General features: G+C 34.3%; 1 protein-coding gene across 1 annotated transcript; it reads right to left on the bottom strand.

Annotated features, from left to right (window-relative positions):
* Positions 1-7928: 7928 nt before the first annotated feature.
* LOC128235540 (neuronal acetylcholine receptor subunit non-alpha-2-like) lies at positions 7929-14162 on the bottom strand. The gene is made up of 4 exons (XM_052950354.1): positions 14151-14162; positions 12548-12676; positions 10017-10184; positions 7929-9452 (listed from the first exon to the last, which is right to left on the bottom strand). The coding sequence occupies exons 1-4, from the start codon at positions 14160-14162 to the stop codon at positions 8832-8834; spliced, it is 930 nt and encodes a 309-aa protein (XP_052806314.1). The 3' UTR covers positions 7929-8831.
* Positions 14163-21766: the final 7604 nt, after the last annotated feature.

Below are 21766 nucleotides of genomic sequence, written 5' to 3'. Positions count from 1 at the left end.
TTTACTTTTACTTGTAACAGCGTTAACCGTGCTTCTATTTCGTCGATGCAAATCTCAGGGTAATTGTGGAGACACTTTAAATTAAAATTATGCTTTAATGTTAATATTTTTAATCCCTTAATATCTTTTCATATTTCATATTCGTTTTAGAATACAAATGATTTCAATTGTTTGTATATAACAAAGGGCATCTATTCCAGCTGTGGTGTGTGTGTGGGGGGGGAGCTCAAGATGTGTTATTTGAGATCGCTCGTTGCGCTTAATCAATATTACATATAGAAATGCTCTAAAGTACCTTTATCCTTATTTTTTTCTCCCGGGATTATATTATTGTTTATTTCGGGAATTCATTTAATTCTGATTTTTAAGGCCTTCTTGCTTTTCTCTAGCGGACATTATGATATTTATTAATTAGCGCATTATGCATAGCGTTTTTGTTTGACACAGCGTATGAAATGTTTCTACGCCGAAGAAAAACTGCAAATAGCGACCCAAGCAGCCATGTGTACGACGCTGTTCAGTCTACTGTTGAGACAACGATGCTCCACGAGCTAGTAAGATTTCGTTAACCTAAACCATTGAATTTATAAGAAACAGATGATAGATAAAAGCGTTACACTCCTACGCACAGGGTACAGAAGGTAGAATATTCAGTTCTCTAGATGCTTATCAAATATTGCTCTCCCTGAGCCAATTTCTGACCACTGTGCACAAGAGTGGTTATCCTGTTTTCAGTGGTTTCATTCCAAATGAGGGGAAAGAGCCTACATGTGTTGTATTACATAAGCGCAGCTTGTGATTGTGCAAAATACCATTAAATGATATGAAAAATGACAAACAATCTAAATAATATCATTTATAACATTACTGAAAGGGACTCAATATTTAAAGGTAATGTTTTTACCTCCTTTGTCTATTATCTATATTATAATGCATTACTTTAAAGAGGAGAATATCTGCAAGTGCCTCTGAGAACATATCTCCACTATCGGCTATGGAAGAAAATCAAGTCTCTTCAAACAGGAACTTTTGCCACTACGACTATGTGGATACCTAATCCGACGACCAACACCATGAAACAATTGCACAGGCTGAGTCTTACATTCACGCGAAATAAAGCATCTAATCTAACCAAATTGGAAGGCAGAAGGCACAACCAATACTATTTTTGTCAATATTCGTAAATATATTTTAATATGAACTTTCTAATCTTTGAGTCGAACTGGATGTTCTGGTTGTGTTAAACATCTTTTGAACGTATTGGGTTTAGTTAGTCATGTTGTAAAGACACGACATATCTTTGAATGTACAATTTACACTTAGACTTTTAATTTAATAACATGTATGCTATAATATAATAAGATATTAATGTCTACCACAGATTAGTGATAAGATCAAATATGACATATATAGGCTAGACCTTAGGCTAGTGTATTTAACAAATGCTTTTAAATCTGATTCATTATGTTAAGCCTTGATCCGAAATATTATATACCAGTTAAAAAAATACATGATCACATCTTATAGCTCATTTGATATTGTTTGTAATTGAATTGTACATATACTCATATTGTAAGGATGTCTAAGTACAAACTATTTGTTTAAATGTATATCCACACATATTGCATTATATGACTTACATTGCATGTATCGTTGGTCATATTATTCTAATTCAATCATATATGATGTGTATATTGTTAATGAATTAATTTGCTACTTCTTATTCTTAAATAATTGATTAAGAATTGCTTCATGAACATAGCTGCAAACAGAGTAAAAGAAAATAAATTGTTCAAAACTGTACGTTATCTAAGTAAATAAAGATGAAAACAAAATAAAGGAAAAGAAAACAAGAGGCAAAAAAATGTAACAAAATCTGCCCTTATTGCTATAAACAAGGGAACGTTAACTGAAAATGTCTTGATTGAGATCATAGATTCCTTGCATCCATTCATAGTATAAAACCCTAGCAATAATTGAAACCACAGCCTTTTGTTGTGTTTTGAAAATGCTCCAACGCGTCTTTTTTGTATTACCAAAGAGGTGAAATATGGAGCTACATTAGCCAATGAAAGGATAAAAAGAGACCATACTTAATGTTGACGTCCAGTCTAAACACATACCGAAATGTTGTGTTACAAAAACTTCAATGTAAGCGAAAAAAATCTCAAGATATATACATATACGTACATTCATACATGCTACACCTTTTTTAGCCTTCGTGATTTAAATTGAATTCACCTGTTATGAATAGGAAAAACAGATGAACATTTCATGACGCCGCACGCATAATCACAAGAAAGGCTGCATATAAAAGAAATATGATTCAGACGAATTTATTATACAAAAAACTATCGTAACAGAGATTTATCATCAATTTTTCAACACACTATGGATCAGTGTAATCAATTTAAAATGCATCTCAAAACCTGACAAAACGGGAATGTAATGAAACGTTTGGGGCCGTTTTCGGTGACAGTATATTTCTATTGTCCAGCTCGCTTTTCAGTGGAAAAAACTCAACCGATAACGATATTATTATACAAAGCTTTTTCACTTGCATTTGATTGTTAAGGATGTACGTGTTGGAGGAGAATTAAATAAAAATTATAAGTCGGAATGTAAATTATGTATCACATGCAATTTAGTGGCTATTTATAACAAAACATTGTAGACAAAATTAAACGTTTACTCTTAAAGTAGCTTGAGGGAAATACACATGTTTTCGTGCTTGTGCACCTCTATATCAATATATTACAAGTGCAAATCTGATTTTTTGGCAATGGTCAGTTAGTGAAAGACCGGGCATTATAGATGAGGTATTTTAAGTGATATATTTATATCACAAAAGCATTACAAAAGTAGTAATACTTTGGTGTGCAACAGCTAGATCTGGATATAAGGAGAAATTGAATATGTACTTTGAACCTCTATACAAGCGCATTATAAAGCAGCACATGCATATACACTATATGCACTTCACAGTTAATACGATAACTTCACACATGTGCATATACTTAGATGGCATCTTCCAATGGCCTTTAGGAAATAACCTGTTCATTAACGGTAGGTATAATTTGGTAACATGCTATTGTTAAGTTCGTTCGGGTTGTAAAAGGTTTAATCTAGAGAGCGTTTTAAGGTTTACAGTGGAAAAAGAACATTGAATATGCCTGGAATTATATCGTTATATGTATCAAATGCATTTTAGTGGATATTTATAAACAATTACAGATATTGCTTCCGTTTTACACTATTATTAGATAAGGTAAATGGAGGCTGTTTGCTCGAGATCGTTGAGGAACCAATGAAATCTTGCTTGATGTCAACAGTCAGTAAGCTTGCAAGGTCCGGGTAGTGGGAATATTGACAGTCTTGCGAAAATGCGTCGCTGTTGTCGAGAGAGACTAAAAGCTGCGCCCCATGTCCCATTCTTCGTTGTTGATGTACCCTTTTCCTCTCTCTCTCTCTCTCTCTCTCTCTCTCTCTCTCTCTCTCTCTCTCTCTCTCTCTCTATATATATATATATATATATATATATATATATATATATATATATATATATATATATATATATATATACATATATATATATATATATATATATGCATATAACAGCCACTGTTGGATTCATGAGGTGAACGTAAGTCGACAAATACATACGATCGAGTACGCACTTAAAAAACATACTGTATAATGTTTTAAATGAGTTGGGAAAGGACTGTATCTTGTTGAACATGCATTAGTTCCACCAACTATGTCTTTATTCACATAAGCACATTGGAAACTCAAGTTATAGTAATGGCCTGACCATTCATATTTATTTTATATACATAAACACTTATGCTACCTTTTTAATAAAACAATTGTGGTAATGTCATACAGTCTGAATGTTGTATCTAGTGTCCATAGTTTTATAGGAAAAACCATGCACTGTACCTTCGTATTTGTGCTCAGATTTGGTAATCTGGCTTTTTGAACCTTGATAATAACATAGACTATACCTTGGTACTTGGAGCTCGGATGTGATAATCCGGCTATCTGTCCCATGGTTATACCATGGACTGTACATGAATCATGAAATTGTAGTGTTTCCGGTACTTCAGTGAAGCAATTGTTGACCGAAAGGGCGAACAGTATTTAGTTTCCGTAATAAAAAAAATAAACATACTGTCTGTTTTTATTTTCAAAATGATCATTGTACAAAGTCATATTAAATAAATGTACAATAAGTGCAACCAAACTACTGCTTTCATATTCACAAATGTAAATACATTTTGTTGCGTGAGCAATGCTACCACAATGGATATTAATAGCAGTGTATTTAACTGGTTTGTAGAATACATGTAAATTGTTTAGGATATCAAACAGCAGTGTAATTACTACAACAAATACTACTACTTCTACTGCAATTGCTGTTTGTGATACTGGTACATGTCGTGCTATTGCTGCTTCTACTACCGGCGCTGATGTTGCTAACATACAGCACAAAAACTGCTACCTCCATTAGCTATGCTGATGTCGGTTATGATGCTACTACTACTGCAACTATGGCTATGGCCACGGATACTACCACCATCATCACCACTACTAATACTACTACTACTACTACTACTAACTACCACTACTACTACTATTTCTACTACTACTACTAACTACTACTACTACTTAGTACTACTACTACTACTACTACTACTACTACTACTACTACTACTACTACTACTACTACTACTACTACTACTACTACTACTACTACTACTACTACTACTACTACTACTACTACTACTACTACTACTACTACTACTACTACTACTACTACTACTACTACTACTACTACTACTACTACTACTACTACTACTACTACTACCACTGCTACTACTACTTCTACTACTACTACTAACTACTACTACTACTACTTAGTTCTACTATTACTACTACTACTACTACTACTACTACAACTACTACTACTACCACTACTACTACTACTACTACTACTACTACTACTACTACTACTACTACTACTACTACTACTACTACTACTACTACTACAACTACTACTACTACTTCTACTACTACTACTACTACTACTACTACTACTACTACTACTACTACTACTACTACTACTACTACTACTACTACTACTACTACTACTACTACTACTACTACTACTACTACTCCTTCCACTACTACTACTATTACAACTACTACTACTACTACTACAACTACTACTACTACTGCTACTGCTACTGCTACTGCTGCTGCTGCTGCTGCTACTGCTGCTGCTGCTACTGCTACTGCTACTGCTACTCCTACTGCTACTACTACTACTACTACTACTACTACTACTACTACTACAACTACTACTACTACTACTACTACCACTAGTACTGCTACTGCTACTGCTACTCCTACTTCTACTGCTACTGCTACTGCTACTACTACTACTACTACTACTACTACTACTACTACTACTACTACTACTACTACTACTGCTACTGCTACTATGCTACTTCTACTACTACTACTACTACTACTACTGCTACTGCTACTGCTACTGCTATTGCTGCTGCTGCTGCTGCTGCTGCTGCTGCTGCTGCTGCTGCTACTGCTGCTACTGCTACTGCTACTGCTACTGCTGCTACTACTACTACTACTACTACTACTACTACTACTAGTACTACTACTACTACTACTACTACTACTACTACTACTACTACTACTACTACTACTACTACTACTACTACTACTACTACTACTACTACTACTACTACTACTACTACTACTACTACTACTACTACCACTACCACTGCTACTGCTACTGCTACTGCTACTGCTACTGCTACTGCTACTGCTACTGCTACTGCTACTGCTACTGCTACTGCTACTGCTACTACTACTACTACTACTACTACTACCACTACTACTACTAGAATATTGAATTGGATCATTACCTTCAAACAGTGACTGCTGATTCTGAGAGTCATTGTTATTATTGAAAACGTATTTGTTTCTGCATTAATATATGCAAACATTTAACTTATTTCAGTTTATATCAAAAGAATTAATTTATCAAAACTGGTTAATGTTTTTTATATAGATGCATTGTTATTCTTTTGTATACCAGTTTGAATTTGTTTCTATCATAGAGCAGTATTTAATTTCTAAATTGTTCTGGATCTCGTATGATATGTGTTTTATTCTTCATTTATTCTATTGTTTTCTCTATGCTTAGTTGTTTTAAAAGGTTCGGAACAAAACTTTACTAATGATTGTTTACCCTTCACTGATTTTGTATTTTGCGAGTAGTAATGTAAAAAGAATGCGATAGCCATTTATTGGAAAAAATCCTCATAAAACGTTCCATATGTGTATGTTAAATTTCTTGGGCAAACTGTTGAAAAGGTAAGTTTAAAAATTCTAATTTCACCTCAAAACGATGCATTATGTCATTCCAAAAACATGTAAACGTCTGAGTCAATATCTATACAAGAGGCTCAATAACAGCAGTGCGTGTATATAGCGTGTCTTCGTTTCAAAGGCTATATCATTATATACTAGTATTTGTTTTACCGACGTTTCGTTGGATAAAGATGAGATTAAATTAACCCTTTCAACGTTCTTTTCCATTATTTATAATAAAACGTTATTTGTAAATTGTATTGTGTTGTTTTCCATATGTATTATTTTGATACTTTGCTGCTCTTATATATGTTTGGTGTCATGATAAGTTAACGCCTTTAAGATAAGGTACACAATAAGGACCAAACTGACTCTTAAAAACTAATTCTTTTCAAATATGTATTACTAATTGTTTTTGCAGTTTGGCCCAATTTTGAGATTTTGTTTATTTTACAATATTATGAAATTGAACCACGCAATAATGTCCCCAGCATATGTTTTGCAAAAGCTGGTTTTATCGAATATCATGTGTTAAAAAGGCGGGGGAAATCCTGCCGGATTATATTAAAAAACAACAAATATCAGTCTATTAAGAAGAGAAACATGCTTCGATACTGGAGGTGAAAATTTGTGTTACGATGTGTGGCAACATTTACGTGCGCATGTATGTTTGGTGATATTCACATGAATTGCTTACTCGTACTATAGTGTATGTCATTTCAAACGTGTATACAAAACTTATGACGTACTGCATAAAATGGCTTTGTGCCATGACTAATACGCCCAATAGTCCCGGTAATATTGTCAATATGTTAGAATCATCGTTATACGATATATTATTTGCAATGCCTAAGGTCAAATTTCACCAATTTAAATGTGACTACTCAGTGTTACATTCTGTTTTCATTCATTTTCACATGACAGTTTGTACTCCTACACCGGATGTGGTGACTTTTTTCTTCCGTTATTCAATTTGTAGTACACAAGATGAAATTTCTCCCCTTATATGGTGTTTGGGATCGTGATATTTAGGAAATCTACTGTGTGGTATTTGGCCTTTCATGCACACGTCACGTTAGTAAGCTATTATTGTAATTGCATACTAATTTGTTTTTCTTGCTTGCGTACTTGCTTCCTCGATAAAATTTAAAACATAAACATTTTAAGAAAAACATGTTTTAATGACTCAAACCCTGCATACCCGTTAACCAGATTTATTTGTGTGTGTCCACTTGAGGAAAGGTTTCAGGAAAGTTACGTTCCGCGGAAAAATATTAGTATTACCACAATGATCTTGCCGTTTGCGGAACGTGGACTGGCGGACAACCCGTGACCTTCGTATACGGGACTCTTAAACACGTCTTGTTTTACGAAATTAAATTGTTATGCCACAGAAAATGCGAAAATGACAGCGTCTTTACAAGTCACAGTCGCAACACTAAACCAACAACACCACAAGCACATCCCAAATAAGAACTACAAACTGAAATATAACAACAAATGTCACTGGTGATACCATTTATATTTCAAGCTATTAATATTGTGGTGAGAATATAAAATAGTATATATGCAGAGAGGGAGAGAGAATGAAAATAAGGGGAAAAAACTCATGTAAACCAAAGATACATCTGTCCACGATTTCATTGCGCAACACTTTATTTGTCCAAGTTTTCTCGTCTATTTTCTTTCTACGTTAGTTGAAGTATCAAATTGATAAAACTAGTCTCTGTGTTAGACAATTGCAAGCACATGGGTTCCCAAACATGTTTCAATACTATTTCGTTTAAGCTTACGTCATGAACCAACTTTCATCCGCTTGACGTCAGTGCACACCATTGCTTTTCATTATCGAATGCCCGTTAGGAATTAATCGTAGCTTAAATTGATTTCATTTTTAATGAAAGCAAATCCGCATACACTAGAATTGATATTCTAAAGAACAACTGACTTCATTGATAAACACACAATTTCAACTGCTCGAGCCCTCTCATGATCATTTGGAAATATAGTTAATATCGACCCTTGCTTGATCCATATCCAACATTTGATTGTATTTTTCACATTTGTCTTGTTGGTATATCAAGAGAAAGGAATGCTATGAACACAGTTTAAAAGTGAGGTCCTTCGGTCGTCGAAACTATATCCAAGACTGAAAAAAGCAGTTTCGGTTTAGGTGGAGATGTTGTTTGACAAAAATAAAAGATTCAAAACTGCGAATGTCATCTAGCATCGGCTAAAACGGTTTTCTATTTTCAAGAAATTATTATATAAGGCATTATTTTGTATTGAATATTTTCTTGTTATGAACTTACATAAGTTAGCTTATTATCCTGTGGCATACAGTAAGTATAACGAGTACGTTAAACCATTCTCAAATCGAAATCGGTACAACATTTCGATGCCTGAACAACCATATATAATTAAGTTTTAAATTATTGCGAGTTTTGTTCCGCTGGTAGGTTCGTAGTACAGACAACAAAATAGTATGTAGTGACAGCCACAGTAAAGAGGAGAAAAAACCAGAATAACAGATAATCAAGAGCATTAACAACTTCTTTCCATGATATGCTGTTGGCCTTTACGTCAACTCCCTTGCTTTCTATGTTGAAACTGTGCTTTCTTTTTCTTCCTCCCATTTTGCACCGTATTGCCATGGTAATGTTGTATATGACCTTGAAACATCCGCCGACAGGCTGGTCGATTTCATCTCTTGTGAGAAGTCTCAGTTGAAACAATGATACAACAACAATAGCAGTAGTATCAACACACAAGATTGCCAGGAATATCGAAAGTATTGGAACATTATCAGAACTACTCGGTAGTTCGGACGAAACAATAGTCAGAAAAACTGCTATTGACAGAAAAATGGTGACTGCGTACGAGGCACGCTCTCCCGACGAGATAGGCAGCACGAACGTGAGAATTGCCAAGAACGAAAGAAGCAAAAGAGGGATAATTATATTAATGACGAAGTGGCTCGGCTTTCCCTTCATTTTTATTTTGAAGATAATTGAAGAATCCCCTGTCTTTTCTTGTTCAACGGAAGAACCAATCTGGAATTATAAATTAAAATAAAGTCCTTCTTAGCAATAAATTGTTTCATACACTTTGCAAATAAACAGCTGTCACTATCTAAACCTTAAGTATATATCTAAGGATTATTAGTACAATTGGCCAAAATTTCGAATTATTTATGATTTTACAAAGAATAATTATATAGAAATTATACCTTTTTTATTACTTTAATTATCATCAATAATAATAGAAATAATAATCATGATAATAACAATAATAATAATATTACTACTACTACTACTACTACTACTACTACTACTGCTGCTGCTGCTGCTGCTGCTGCTGCTGCTGCTGCTGCTACTATTACTATTACTACCTACTACTACTACTACTACTACTACTACTACTACTACTACTACTACTACTACTACTACTACTACTACTACTACTACTACTACTACTACTACTACTACTACTACTTCGTCTACCACATTAAGTATAATATGTACACCGCTTGGATTCGGCAAATATCGGGTGGGCCCGGACCATAAGTATTTAAATGACTTGTAGTAAGAGACAAAAAAACTATATCAGTAACCTACCAGAGTCCACATAGCGTTTTCCTCGTACTCGCGTTGACCTATCTGATCCTTTTCCTTGAGGATCTTCACGTCGTTTTCGGAGAAGCTCCAGGCTGTGATCTTTATGGGGCATTCCTGTACGTCGAACGGGAAATACGTAATGTCAACGTCACAGGTAGACTCAAGAATCTGAAAAAAATGTGTTTAACTTAAAACAAACGCGAACTAGAAGTGCAAATACGGAAAACCCAATCTGAGAGTAGCAAGAAGATAATTAAAATACATGTTGATGTTTTGTTCTTGCATTAAAATGGTTCTTTTATTGTCCTACTCGAAATGCAAATATGCTACAATGCATTTTATTTTAACACCGTTTTTGACTGATGGTAATGTCGGAGGCCGCGGATGGTTTTCTTGGGAGATGAATCATGATTTTCAAACAGTTTTCAGCAAGTCAATTGCAATATCACAGAATAAAGCAACTGATTCTTAATGCCAATATTTTAACAGAAGGATACATTTAACATGACAAACTACAAAAAAAACACAGTAAAAAATCAAATATAATTGGCAACTGGTCAAAGACAAAGACAAAGAACACAAACAACAAAACAATCACAGACCAGAAACATAGAACAACAGCATAAAACTCCACAAAAAACAACAACAATTTTTATCAAGGCTTATTAGGTACCGCCTTTGAACGGTCAGTAAATGTAATTTACTCCGGGTTTAAACTAGTTTATGTGCAAAGCCTAAATCGTATCCCATCAATCCCGAATGAAATAAAAACGTAAATGGTAAGTCTTATCAAAGTTTGCATTAATTTGAGGAAACTTAATAATAAAACAAATAATTATAAAAACATCTATTAGGTAAGCCAAAAACACAAAGACAGAACTGCTTTGGTCAGTGCGATAACATCCTTAAATTGGCTAGTTTTATGGACACTTTATGAAGCTGACTCTCAACTTATTTTTATTTTATAGTCAATTCTAAAAGATCTAATACATTTGAATAATGTTTGGGCAACTATCTACTAAACAGGTTAAGGCTGTAGAGATTTACCATCAATTAAATACATCAGGTACTTTGTTTGTGCCGTACGCGAATAGAGGAAAGTGATTTGTTTCGAAAGGAGCAATCTTTTTCATCATGTGAATCCATAAAATAATTTTTGACGAGTGTTTTTTTTTTGTTTGATGCAACTAAACACAGTAGGAAATGTTTTTCATTCAATGCTTACTTTGTTTCTTAATACACTTACTTTTAATTTACATTAAATGGGAAATGTACAACATTTTAGCCGAATGGGTCTTGCCGGAAATGACGTCATATATTGTGTTTTACCACCAATCATTTCTGCAAAGTTTGGTTATGCCTGATTACCGCCACTGTTACTCGGCAAGCCTCGCCTCTGTCACTGTCACTTTGATTCAACAAGTTTAGTGTTTGGCTGGTCACCACCGCTTAGACTCGGCAAGAATTGGGTCTAGCTGGTCAACATTACTCGGACTCGAGCATCGGGTGTGCCAAGTCACCGCCTCTCGGACTGCAAATTAGGTCGGTCCGGTTCCTGCTAATCGGCTTAGGCCTTGTATGTTTACAGCCACTCGGACTATCAACCTTAGGTATGCATGATCACCACCACTTGGTCACGGTAATTCTTTGGTCCGCCTGGTTACCGCCATCTTGCCACGGTAATTTTCGGGTCTGCATATTTACAGCCACTCGGACAATTACAACCTCAGGTTTGCCTGGTCACCGCCACTTGGCCACATAAATTGTCGGGTCTGCCTGGTCACCACCATTTGGTCTAGGAAATCCTCAGGTATACCTAGTCACCGCTACTTGGCCACGGTAATTTTCGGGTCTGCCTGGTGACCGCCACTTGGCCACGGTAATTCTCGGGTCTGTCTGGTCACCGCCACCTGGCCACGGTAGTTCTCGGGTCTGCCTTGTCACAGCTACATAATTCAAGCTCATAATATATACATATACATATATATCTGCAAAAAAACATTAATGTGTATGTTGCCGTTTACGATGTCCATCCGATTAACGATTTCCCTTTCATTCACAATGCTCTTCCCGTTAATGATGGCCATTCTGTTAACAATTTTCATAAAATCGTTATCGATGTCCTTTCCGTTCAGGTTTATCGCGATGACTTCTCAGTTCAGGTTGCCTTGTCCTTTTTTGCTCCCTTTCCATACACTTTGTCCTTCCCTTAACGTAGTGCCCTCCGCACAGTATTCAAGCTACAGCTCTTGTAAGCAGAATGCCCTTTAGTTACATATTAAAGTTTATTTGGTGATGTGCATACAGTTGTCATATAACTCAGTAAGTATCGTTCGGATAAAGTGCAACAATATTCACATCATTGCAAGCTACTCATTGAATGCTGTCCTTAATAAAATGGTACAACTACCTTCGTGTTTCAAATACATTTACTTGCTCAGCGCGCTCGCGTACAATTTCAATAACTTGGATAGAAGGTGCAATAAATATTACTAATATTTTTAAGTTGCAAAATCCCCTTAGATCCTCACCTGAAAAGGATACCATTCCACAATGCCGGAAGAAGAGATATACACTTTCAGATATGAAGACCCAAGTGCTTTAAACTTTTTGAATGCATTCTGCAACGCAGCATCAGGTCGCCATATGTCATCTTGTGGCTGTAAAACGTTAGGAGTTGATGTTGTGAATGTAACGTTGTTAAGTGGTGTGATAACAAGTACTACTACTACTACTACTACTACTACCACTACTCCAACCTTTGAATTAATAAGCATAGTATACACACATAAGTGCTGCACGTCCGGCAAATAATGCCAAAAAAGTCGATTAAATAATAGTATTATCTTATCATTTGGTGAGGAAGGTACTAAAATATAAATAACTGCAGTTAAATCAGCTAGTGAATTTATTTTCTTGACATTGTGACAAATCATCGAGATGTGCAGAAATTACATAGGCCTTTGTATCGTTAGCATATACTTATTTTCATCCCAATACTTTAAAGATTCGTTAGTGTTGAATTTTTATACAAAGCAGTTATCATTTTTATCGCTTAATTATATTGGAACAAAATTCGTTTCTTTTTAAAGCCGATTCAAACATTTCAATATTCGTTTGCACGCCAAATTCTGATGGCATGGTAAAGTTTGCATGTATTCAGTATTATAATTTACCAGAAAAGTATAGGTCTGGCCTCCGTAATCCGCCTGATTCTACTTAAGGAAAGCGTCAGTCCAAGTTAGAATCAGATATCCAGACAGCTTTATGCTTTCTTCTTGATCATTGAAGTCGATTATTGCTGTGGGTTTACAAGCATGTTGAAATATAAATGATGACAATAAAACCATGTTAAACTGCGAAAATCATTATCGATTACTGAAGCTGTTTACTGAAACACGGTTATAATCTTATCATCATTATTTACTTTTTTCCAAACATGCATTATTTAAAAAGAAGGTAAATGTTTATCACTCATTTTTTTATGTTTTACATGTTATGTTTTTATGTTATGTCATACATGTGTATGTATTGATTTTGAATAAAAGTGTCACTTTATCACACAAGATATTCTGAATCATAAACGGAATAAATTTTCATGTAGAACTTCGATAGTATGATTACAGTTAAAGAAGGAAAACACAGAGAGGTCAATTAAATATAACTTATTGAATTTAGGAAATCTATTTCGATTTGAAACACTTGTCTTACTTAGATATGCTTGGAATAGGGTTACTTAATATATTGATATATTTTGTTTGTTCCTATCAAAACGGACAGATATGATAACAAAAGTGTTTTGGTCAGTTTTCTTCTAATATATCATGGTTCGTTAATTTGAACATGATCAGGAGTTATTGCTTGATAAAATATCATATTAATTCAAAAGTCAATTTTTGAGATGTTGGCAGATTTTGAGCATCAAAATCTACCATTTCATTGGATACACTTGCCGTCCTTGATAATGTGCAATTCACATAACTATTAGAATATGTGTACATGCATTACTAATACACACTAACATGGACATTTTAATGTGTCTGGACACCAGATGATGCAATTGCAGAAACAAAAGAAAAGTGTCAACAACTCACACAAATTTGATATCGTTGTGTATAATGCATTTAATGTTACCTGCTTATGCATAACATCGCTTACGTTATAGTTATCTTTCGCATTGCTAACGTATTTTTTTCAATTCGAATTCAGTTAGGTTTGTTAACACGAGAGTATTCAAATATAGGGTCGGTATATGTATAATCACTATTCACGTGACTTTCACATGTTAAATATGCCTACTGCATGTCTTCTTTAAAGTTCGATCAATGCCAAGAAATGGAAACCTACTGTGAAACAACGTCGACACAGAGCCAGACATATTACTGCAATATATACTTTATACGTTATAGGTACATTCTTAGCCAATATGAGGACCATCTCGTGTCCAATTCCTTTATATACACACATTGCAATTTAGTAGTTTCACCATGATACGCATAATTTCGATGAAAAATATGATCCTAAAAATAGAATCCGTAAACGTTTAGGATACGTTCTTATTAAAATGATTTCAAGCTATTCTAGATACTCTCTAAATACCTGCATTGGATTTTTTTCTCTAAATTAACACATTTTAATTTAATTCAATCCCGTGCCCATTTCACTATTTAATTGCCTTAATTTTATTCTGAATACGGGTACTACGTTAAAGTATTCAGTGGGCAAGTACGCTCATGATATTCCCTGGTATATGTTTGTAACGACAAAGTTTTAAAAGTGAATTCCAAAAAATAAAACAGCTGAATTGTGGAAGTGATAACCAAATCATCATTACCATCTTTGTGATCTTCAACAGAAAGATTAAGTTTAAGTTTGATAATTGTCCACATTATCACGAGTAGCTTTATTATAATTTTAATTAACGCATTATGGAAAAGCATTTCATATAATCATTTAAAATATGGCCTGTTTTTCTTAATCAAATTACCAAACATGATGTTTCAAAAACAACTTAAATACGTGCAATAGCACGATCACGAATTTCTTAAACCCACCCTTCAAAAAGGCAGCTGCAGAAACTCGTCGTTATCGAAATACCACGAAGCAACGCTATGTTGTTATGGTTTGTGACATCCATATGAAGAATTTTGAATAAAATGGTGACTACTTTGTAAGCTGATTTAAACATTGTAATGATATTGTGAAGTACATACTATCTCTGAACATATTGCGAAGCATAAATTATTTTGTAGACATAAGTAATACGAATAATTCAAAATTGTTAATCCGTAAATGAACAAAACAACAAAGAAACTAAAGAATATGGCTTCAAGACATCCATTAAATAGTTTTTCCAACGTTTTCTAAATGCTGCTTCATGAACGCTCTCTATGGGTGCTAAATGCTCCTTCATAAAAACGCTCTAAATTGCTGCTATATCGCCCAGTTAGTTTTAGACAAAAATGCCCAAATTCCATATCCGTACTACGTGAATGGATTTAATGATTTTTTTATATATGTTTACAGATGAACGACTCACAATATAAATGATAGGAACAATTCACTTCGATGACATCTGTCTGATTGAAAACCGGCTTCACATTTTTGTTGTAGCCATCTAACAGCTTGCTTTGCAAGGCCTTGACATCGTCAGCAGTCTGTGCTTCTACCAGGGCTGTAAATCCAATCGCCAGCAGGCACGCGTGGAACAAAATGCGCGTCTTCATGCTCAAATGTCTCACTAAGATTCAAACGATTTTTTTCCTAAGGAAGATTTTTGACCATCACCTGGAATAGATGGACACATAGTTATGTATACCTGTGAACATAAGAAAAGTTTCATTGATTGCTGTGTTGCATCTGAAAACAGTGTGGTTCTTGAAAACGGACCGCTTAAGCCGTTGCGAAGGGATGGAGCGATGGCCGTTCCAATTTAATGTTCGTACGCTTTATAATTAATGTATTTAATACTTTCTAAACATCTCTTCAACAATGTATACTTGTTAACGGTACGCGCTGCTCATACGTTAATAATCGAAAGTAGTATAATTTAAAAAGCATTCTTGATTTTTTACCACAACCAACGTGTCATAGGAATCAGAAATCCTAGTGCGATTGTTTTATACGAAGGAAATATGAAAGCGTTAAGTGGACAGCATTCTTAAAGTTTACATAGCGTGTTGAACTATATGGGTCAATCTTATCTAAGTATATTTGTCTTCTTTCTGTTATTTATTATATACAATATAAACTAATTTCAAAGTCTCATTTTCAGATGGCCCTCGTAACTACTGCACCCAGCAGTATAACACCAGTTACACAGCACAAAGCATCACTGAGACCGGGTTTATTGAACTATATTTAAGCCAAGTACACAAATATTGCAATGAATTATGTACCCCGACAAAGGTAACTTGTTATTTGCTTGGATCTTAGGTTTTGCTTAAGGAAACGGGTTTCATAATTTAGCCCCTATACTATCGCAATAATTGCGAGGAAATCCCCAAATACCACCAGTAAATTTGCTCCAACCACGTTTAACATCAGCCCACACACAACAAAGAGGCTCAACCATTCCCCCACCACAGTCCAAATTCAGACTACCCAAAGTAAAGTCTCTTCTACGAGCTCAATTAAACACTAATTTATTGAATACCTATTAATTTCCTATTTACAAACTTAATAACTTCTCTTTGTCCAATCCCTAATAAGCTTTGGGCAATTAACATATCCCGACTAAAATAGCTAAATACAATCTCATTCTTAAATTTATCTACTCATTCCATGAAATTTTCTCATAAAAACAACTGTTCCAAATTGCATTCCCCATTATAAACAATTAACTGCTATGACGAAATCAATGAATGAGACATTGAATTGATTTGAAATGCCGTTAATTGCTGTTTTAACGATGTTATTATAATCTCATTATATACGAAAAGTCTAACGAAATCATCTGAAATATATATATGTGGATTAACTGTTCAGGCTTTACCAAAGCAAAGGAAAGTCACAAACGACGGAGGATACATTCGACTTATAACTTGGGACCTTGGTATGTTGCTATGTTGGCAAACTACGAAATAACGCTGCCTTATGGAAGCAAACAAAATACGACAACAAATCTATGTTGTAAGCAAGCCTGGAACTAAATCACTAGTCTGAATATACGATTAACGTTTGATGTAACCGTATATGTTACCATATATATCTGTTTAAGAAGTGTCATTTAATGCTTGTTCTTTCATATAATTTTGTTTACATAAATTATTGAAATATAGCACGATATAATGTACTTGACCTTGAGCACGGTTTGAAAAGAGTCGGATGAACTCAAGAAGTCATCACACTTAAATCAGATTAAGCATTTTACGCAAGCCCATTCAAACTTATTTGTTATGACATATTGCCCTACAACTAAGCACATTCCCACAAATGGTTATCAGCTGTGTGCTTCTTTGATAAAACAAAATACACAGTTACCATATGCGCACGAGACAATGTAGAAAGACGCCATAGTTTGCATGGTTCAGAAGCAAATAATTTAAGCTGATAAAATAGTTCACGATTTGGTTAGACATGTGCTTTAAGGATATAACACTCCGGGCAATATCATTGGCATGCCGTTTGGAACGAGCACAAATACAATAAAAAATACCACATACACATGTAATTCAAACTGACAGTAAGTATGGATATCCCTTTCCTGTAAATATGTTGTTATATTTTGCATCTTAAAGATTAAATGATTGAAAGGGAGACAACCAGGGTTTAAAGAGTAATAAATGCTTTCCATTTCAAGGTACTACTCTCTTGTGCACAACTCCATATAGGGGATATTGTCAATTTAAAACGTATATCGGTAATATGCGTTCTTGGATTGAAACCAGGACCTACCGCACCCGAGCCGGACGCTCTACCATCAACATGATCAAACAATTATGCCTTTTTATCCACTCTTAGCACTCTGGTGGACCGTGTTCGTGTTTTGTCAAAGACTAATGAAATCCTAGCATCTTCATAGACATATGGCCGGTGAAAAGGATAAACACAGTAATCCATGTGACCCAAAAGTTGTCAAACTATTGGCTAAGGCCCCTTTAGTGACGCCTCTGTGAAGTCATAGTTTACTGCTTGATTACAGTCGAAACCCGTTGGCCCGAAATCGCTTGGTTCGAATTATACCTTGGCTCTTAATGGACGTAAAGGACTTAAAGGACCGATTTCTTGAAACTTAATTTAAGTATTTAAGCTTTGATGTTATTCTAACTTGTATCTCTTATTATTTCTTTGCTTTGCCTTTGAAAGGAACATCACCGCAGCTTACCTAATAATAAACAGCAATTGAAACAGTAGTTTGTCTTAAATGCATCATGACTACAACAGATATATTGACATATACATTCGCCAGCAGTGTACAAAATGCATGTGTTTACAGATTGTTTACCGGAACGAAATTCAACGGTCCAAATGCCACAATATATCAAATTGTTAATGGGCCAGTCATTCGTAATGATGAAATATAAACGAAAGATCATTATTGTCAACAATAAAGTACATACTTGTGATTGAAATGACAGTTGATATGAAATATCCACCCTGTAAATGATGCAAACATGATACATGAAACAAAAATTGCATGTCGATCAAAGGTTTGAAAACATAATTAATATTACCTATGCCACAAGCACAAATATAAACACTGTTAAAGGATGTGGAAATAAAACAAAAAACTTTTTCATGTTTCTAGTTAATTTACATACAGTTTTAGCTAATAAGTTGATGAACGAAAAAATAATTGCATTATTAACGGTTTACGTTTTATTTTAAGGAAAAGAAATATCACTTATGCCTATATTTCAGTAAAAATCGTCGAAACCTTGCTAGCAAATGAAGTCCCCCATGGCAACTAGGCATTGTTCACTCTAAGCACAGTTGCTTTTTACCTCAAGTTGCTTTTACAGTATAATTCACCCACGGCTTTTAAGCCTCTTTTAAGCCTTTGCACATATGTATATTTATCAAACTATGGTATTGCTGCACAAAGCATGAATGAATGCAATGGTTTGTGAAAGGATTTCTTATGGATTCAATGGTGATAAACAAACTTGTCAGTTAAACTCTTCTGTTTTCTTTTGTACTCATGTCATGTAATTGTATCCCGACCGTCCTTAATTGTTTGAGGCTGTTGGATATAAAACTTATTAAATCATTTGAGATAAATCAGATATTACCTTCAAGAAAAAAAAAATAAACAGAAATGCAGTTAAAAGATACGACTTATCCGAAAAAAAAGATCATGAAAATGGCAACAATATAGTTTTCATCTGCCTCCGGGCATAATATAGGGCTTGCTATTTGTAGGTTACAACATATATTGATAACACTTTCATTAGGCGTTGAATATTGGCTGGAAAAGAAACAGTTGTATCTATCAAAGCTCGGCGGGCAATACTAGGTAAACCCGGATAATAAATTAAGATTTTCGGTCAAAACAGGGTATATGCGCTTCCGTAAGTTTCTTTCTAATCATACGTTTACTCAAATAGTATGCTATTACAAAATACGAACAGCTTTCATGGCAATAGTATACGTAAGGAATGAATTGCGGGATCGATGCCATCATCGGGGTATGAACGCAATTGGGCTTGACAAAGTGTGTGGTGTCCATGCGAACTTTGACCATCTCAATTGCGTTCATATCCCCGATAATGGCATCAATCCCGCATTTCATTGCTTATATTTGCATCAACATTTCATTATTTCGTTCAAGAATTGTTAAATAATACTTCTTTTCATTAAGAAAACCTTTCAGTAATCCTTTTTTACCCATTCTAAAAAATGGAACGACCCGACAGTAACCAGATTTTTCTTTAAATGACGTCACAATAATGCGGGGATAGATCAACCACTTGAAATCACTTTTAAACGTATAATTGAAACACTTATGGTAGCAATACATTTAACATGTCATAAATTAAAAAAAAAATCAAAAATAATGATTTTTATTTTTCGCGACCTGCTGACACAATAGTTACAATAACAACCTCAACAGTTTTAACGTAATTATATTGTTATCCGAACATATCCGAAGATGTTACGATTATCGTGTGATAACCGCAATTGCCGAAAGGCAGCTCATTTAAGGAATTAAAGACGTGTTAATATTCTGAAATAACAAAAATGCCACACTTATATAAAATAACTGTAAAAGCACACAACACGTATCGTCATTCTGCAGTCTTACATGTAATTCATTTGTCAGATTATCTCATACCAGAATGTATGTTATTGAATGCATTTGTGATGATAAGGTTAACAATGAATGCAAAAGCCCTGATTATGAATTACATGAGAATGCTAGATCCAAGATGAAATGAGATGAGCGTTGTGTATTCTTACTTAAAGTATACCAATATATATATATATATATATATATATATATATATATATATATATATATATATATATATATATATATATAGAGAGAGAGAGAGAGAGAGAGAGAGAGAGAGAGAGAGAGAGAGAGAGAGAGAGAGAGAGAGAGAGAGAGGGAGGGAGGGAGGGAGAGAGAGAGAGAGAGAGAGAGAGAGAGAGAGTCTAGATGTAACTTAAATCTTACCCGTGGTATTGAATGTCAGATAAGCACAACCATTGATTTTCGGGTATTGTTTCTAATTTGCCAATGTATCCAAGACTGCTTCTTCAAAGGACTGAAATATCATGCCAGTTCTTGATATATATATATATATATATATATATATATATATATATATATATATATATATATATATATATATATAGAGAGAGAGAGAGAGAGAGAGAGAGAGAGAGAGAGAGAGAGAGAGAGAGAGAGAGACGTATATAAAGACGTGTTAATATTCTGAAATAACAAAAATGTATACATATATACTTTTAACACGTGTTTCTATTTTGTATTTCTTTACGACACAATCAGCTACCAAAATAAAATGCTAAACCTTTAAAAACATTTATATATCAACGCTTTTGAACACATATTTCAGCTGACAGTTGTGATGTTATCATCTCACCCGAATCTTATTTGGGGGTTTTCGTAATTAAATAAACGTGAATGCGTGCATTTAAATTGCTTTATTAAAGAATAACATGTCCCTTTTGATAGACAGATTTCTGTTTTGCTTATACTTATAATTCTTAATTAATGCAAAATAATATCGCTCAGTTAATAAGATTATTTGCTTGATTTAATACGAAAATTGAAATATTGCGTTAGTTATATTAGCTTTCTAGCTGCCAAATATTGTTTTTAACGCAATCTATTTGCATCTTATTATATAACGTTAATGATATGCATTACCATTTGAACGCGTCTTAAGAATACCCCAAGTGTAAATGTTTCCCAAGTCGCGTTTAAACATTTATCATTATGGATATATGATACAACTGTTTAAAATAAATCAACACAGCATTCAGTTTCATATTGCCTTTTTATTATTTGGGTATATAGGCTCACGGTACAACTATTAAAGGCAGAGAAGTACATAAAATATAACCTATATTCAAATTCCAGTGTCAGTCTGATGTTTAAACTTGCATCAAAATCTGTGTCAAAATCTTAATGTATATGACAGCATTATACACTCAAAGTAAAAAAATGTGTTTTTTGCTCATTTGACATGACTTTGATCTTTCACATCAGGTTCAATATATGTGCCAGGGAATATGAAGATTCAGATTTCATCCACTTGAACTCTAAAGCAATCACCTGA

This window comes from Mya arenaria, chromosome 5 (genome assembly GCF_026914265.1).
Source record: "Mya arenaria isolate MELC-2E11 chromosome 5, ASM2691426v1".
Lineage (NCBI taxonomy): Eukaryota > Metazoa > Mollusca > Bivalvia > Myida > Myidae > Mya > Mya arenaria.
This window is presented reverse-complemented; position numbering and strand designations above follow the sequence as displayed.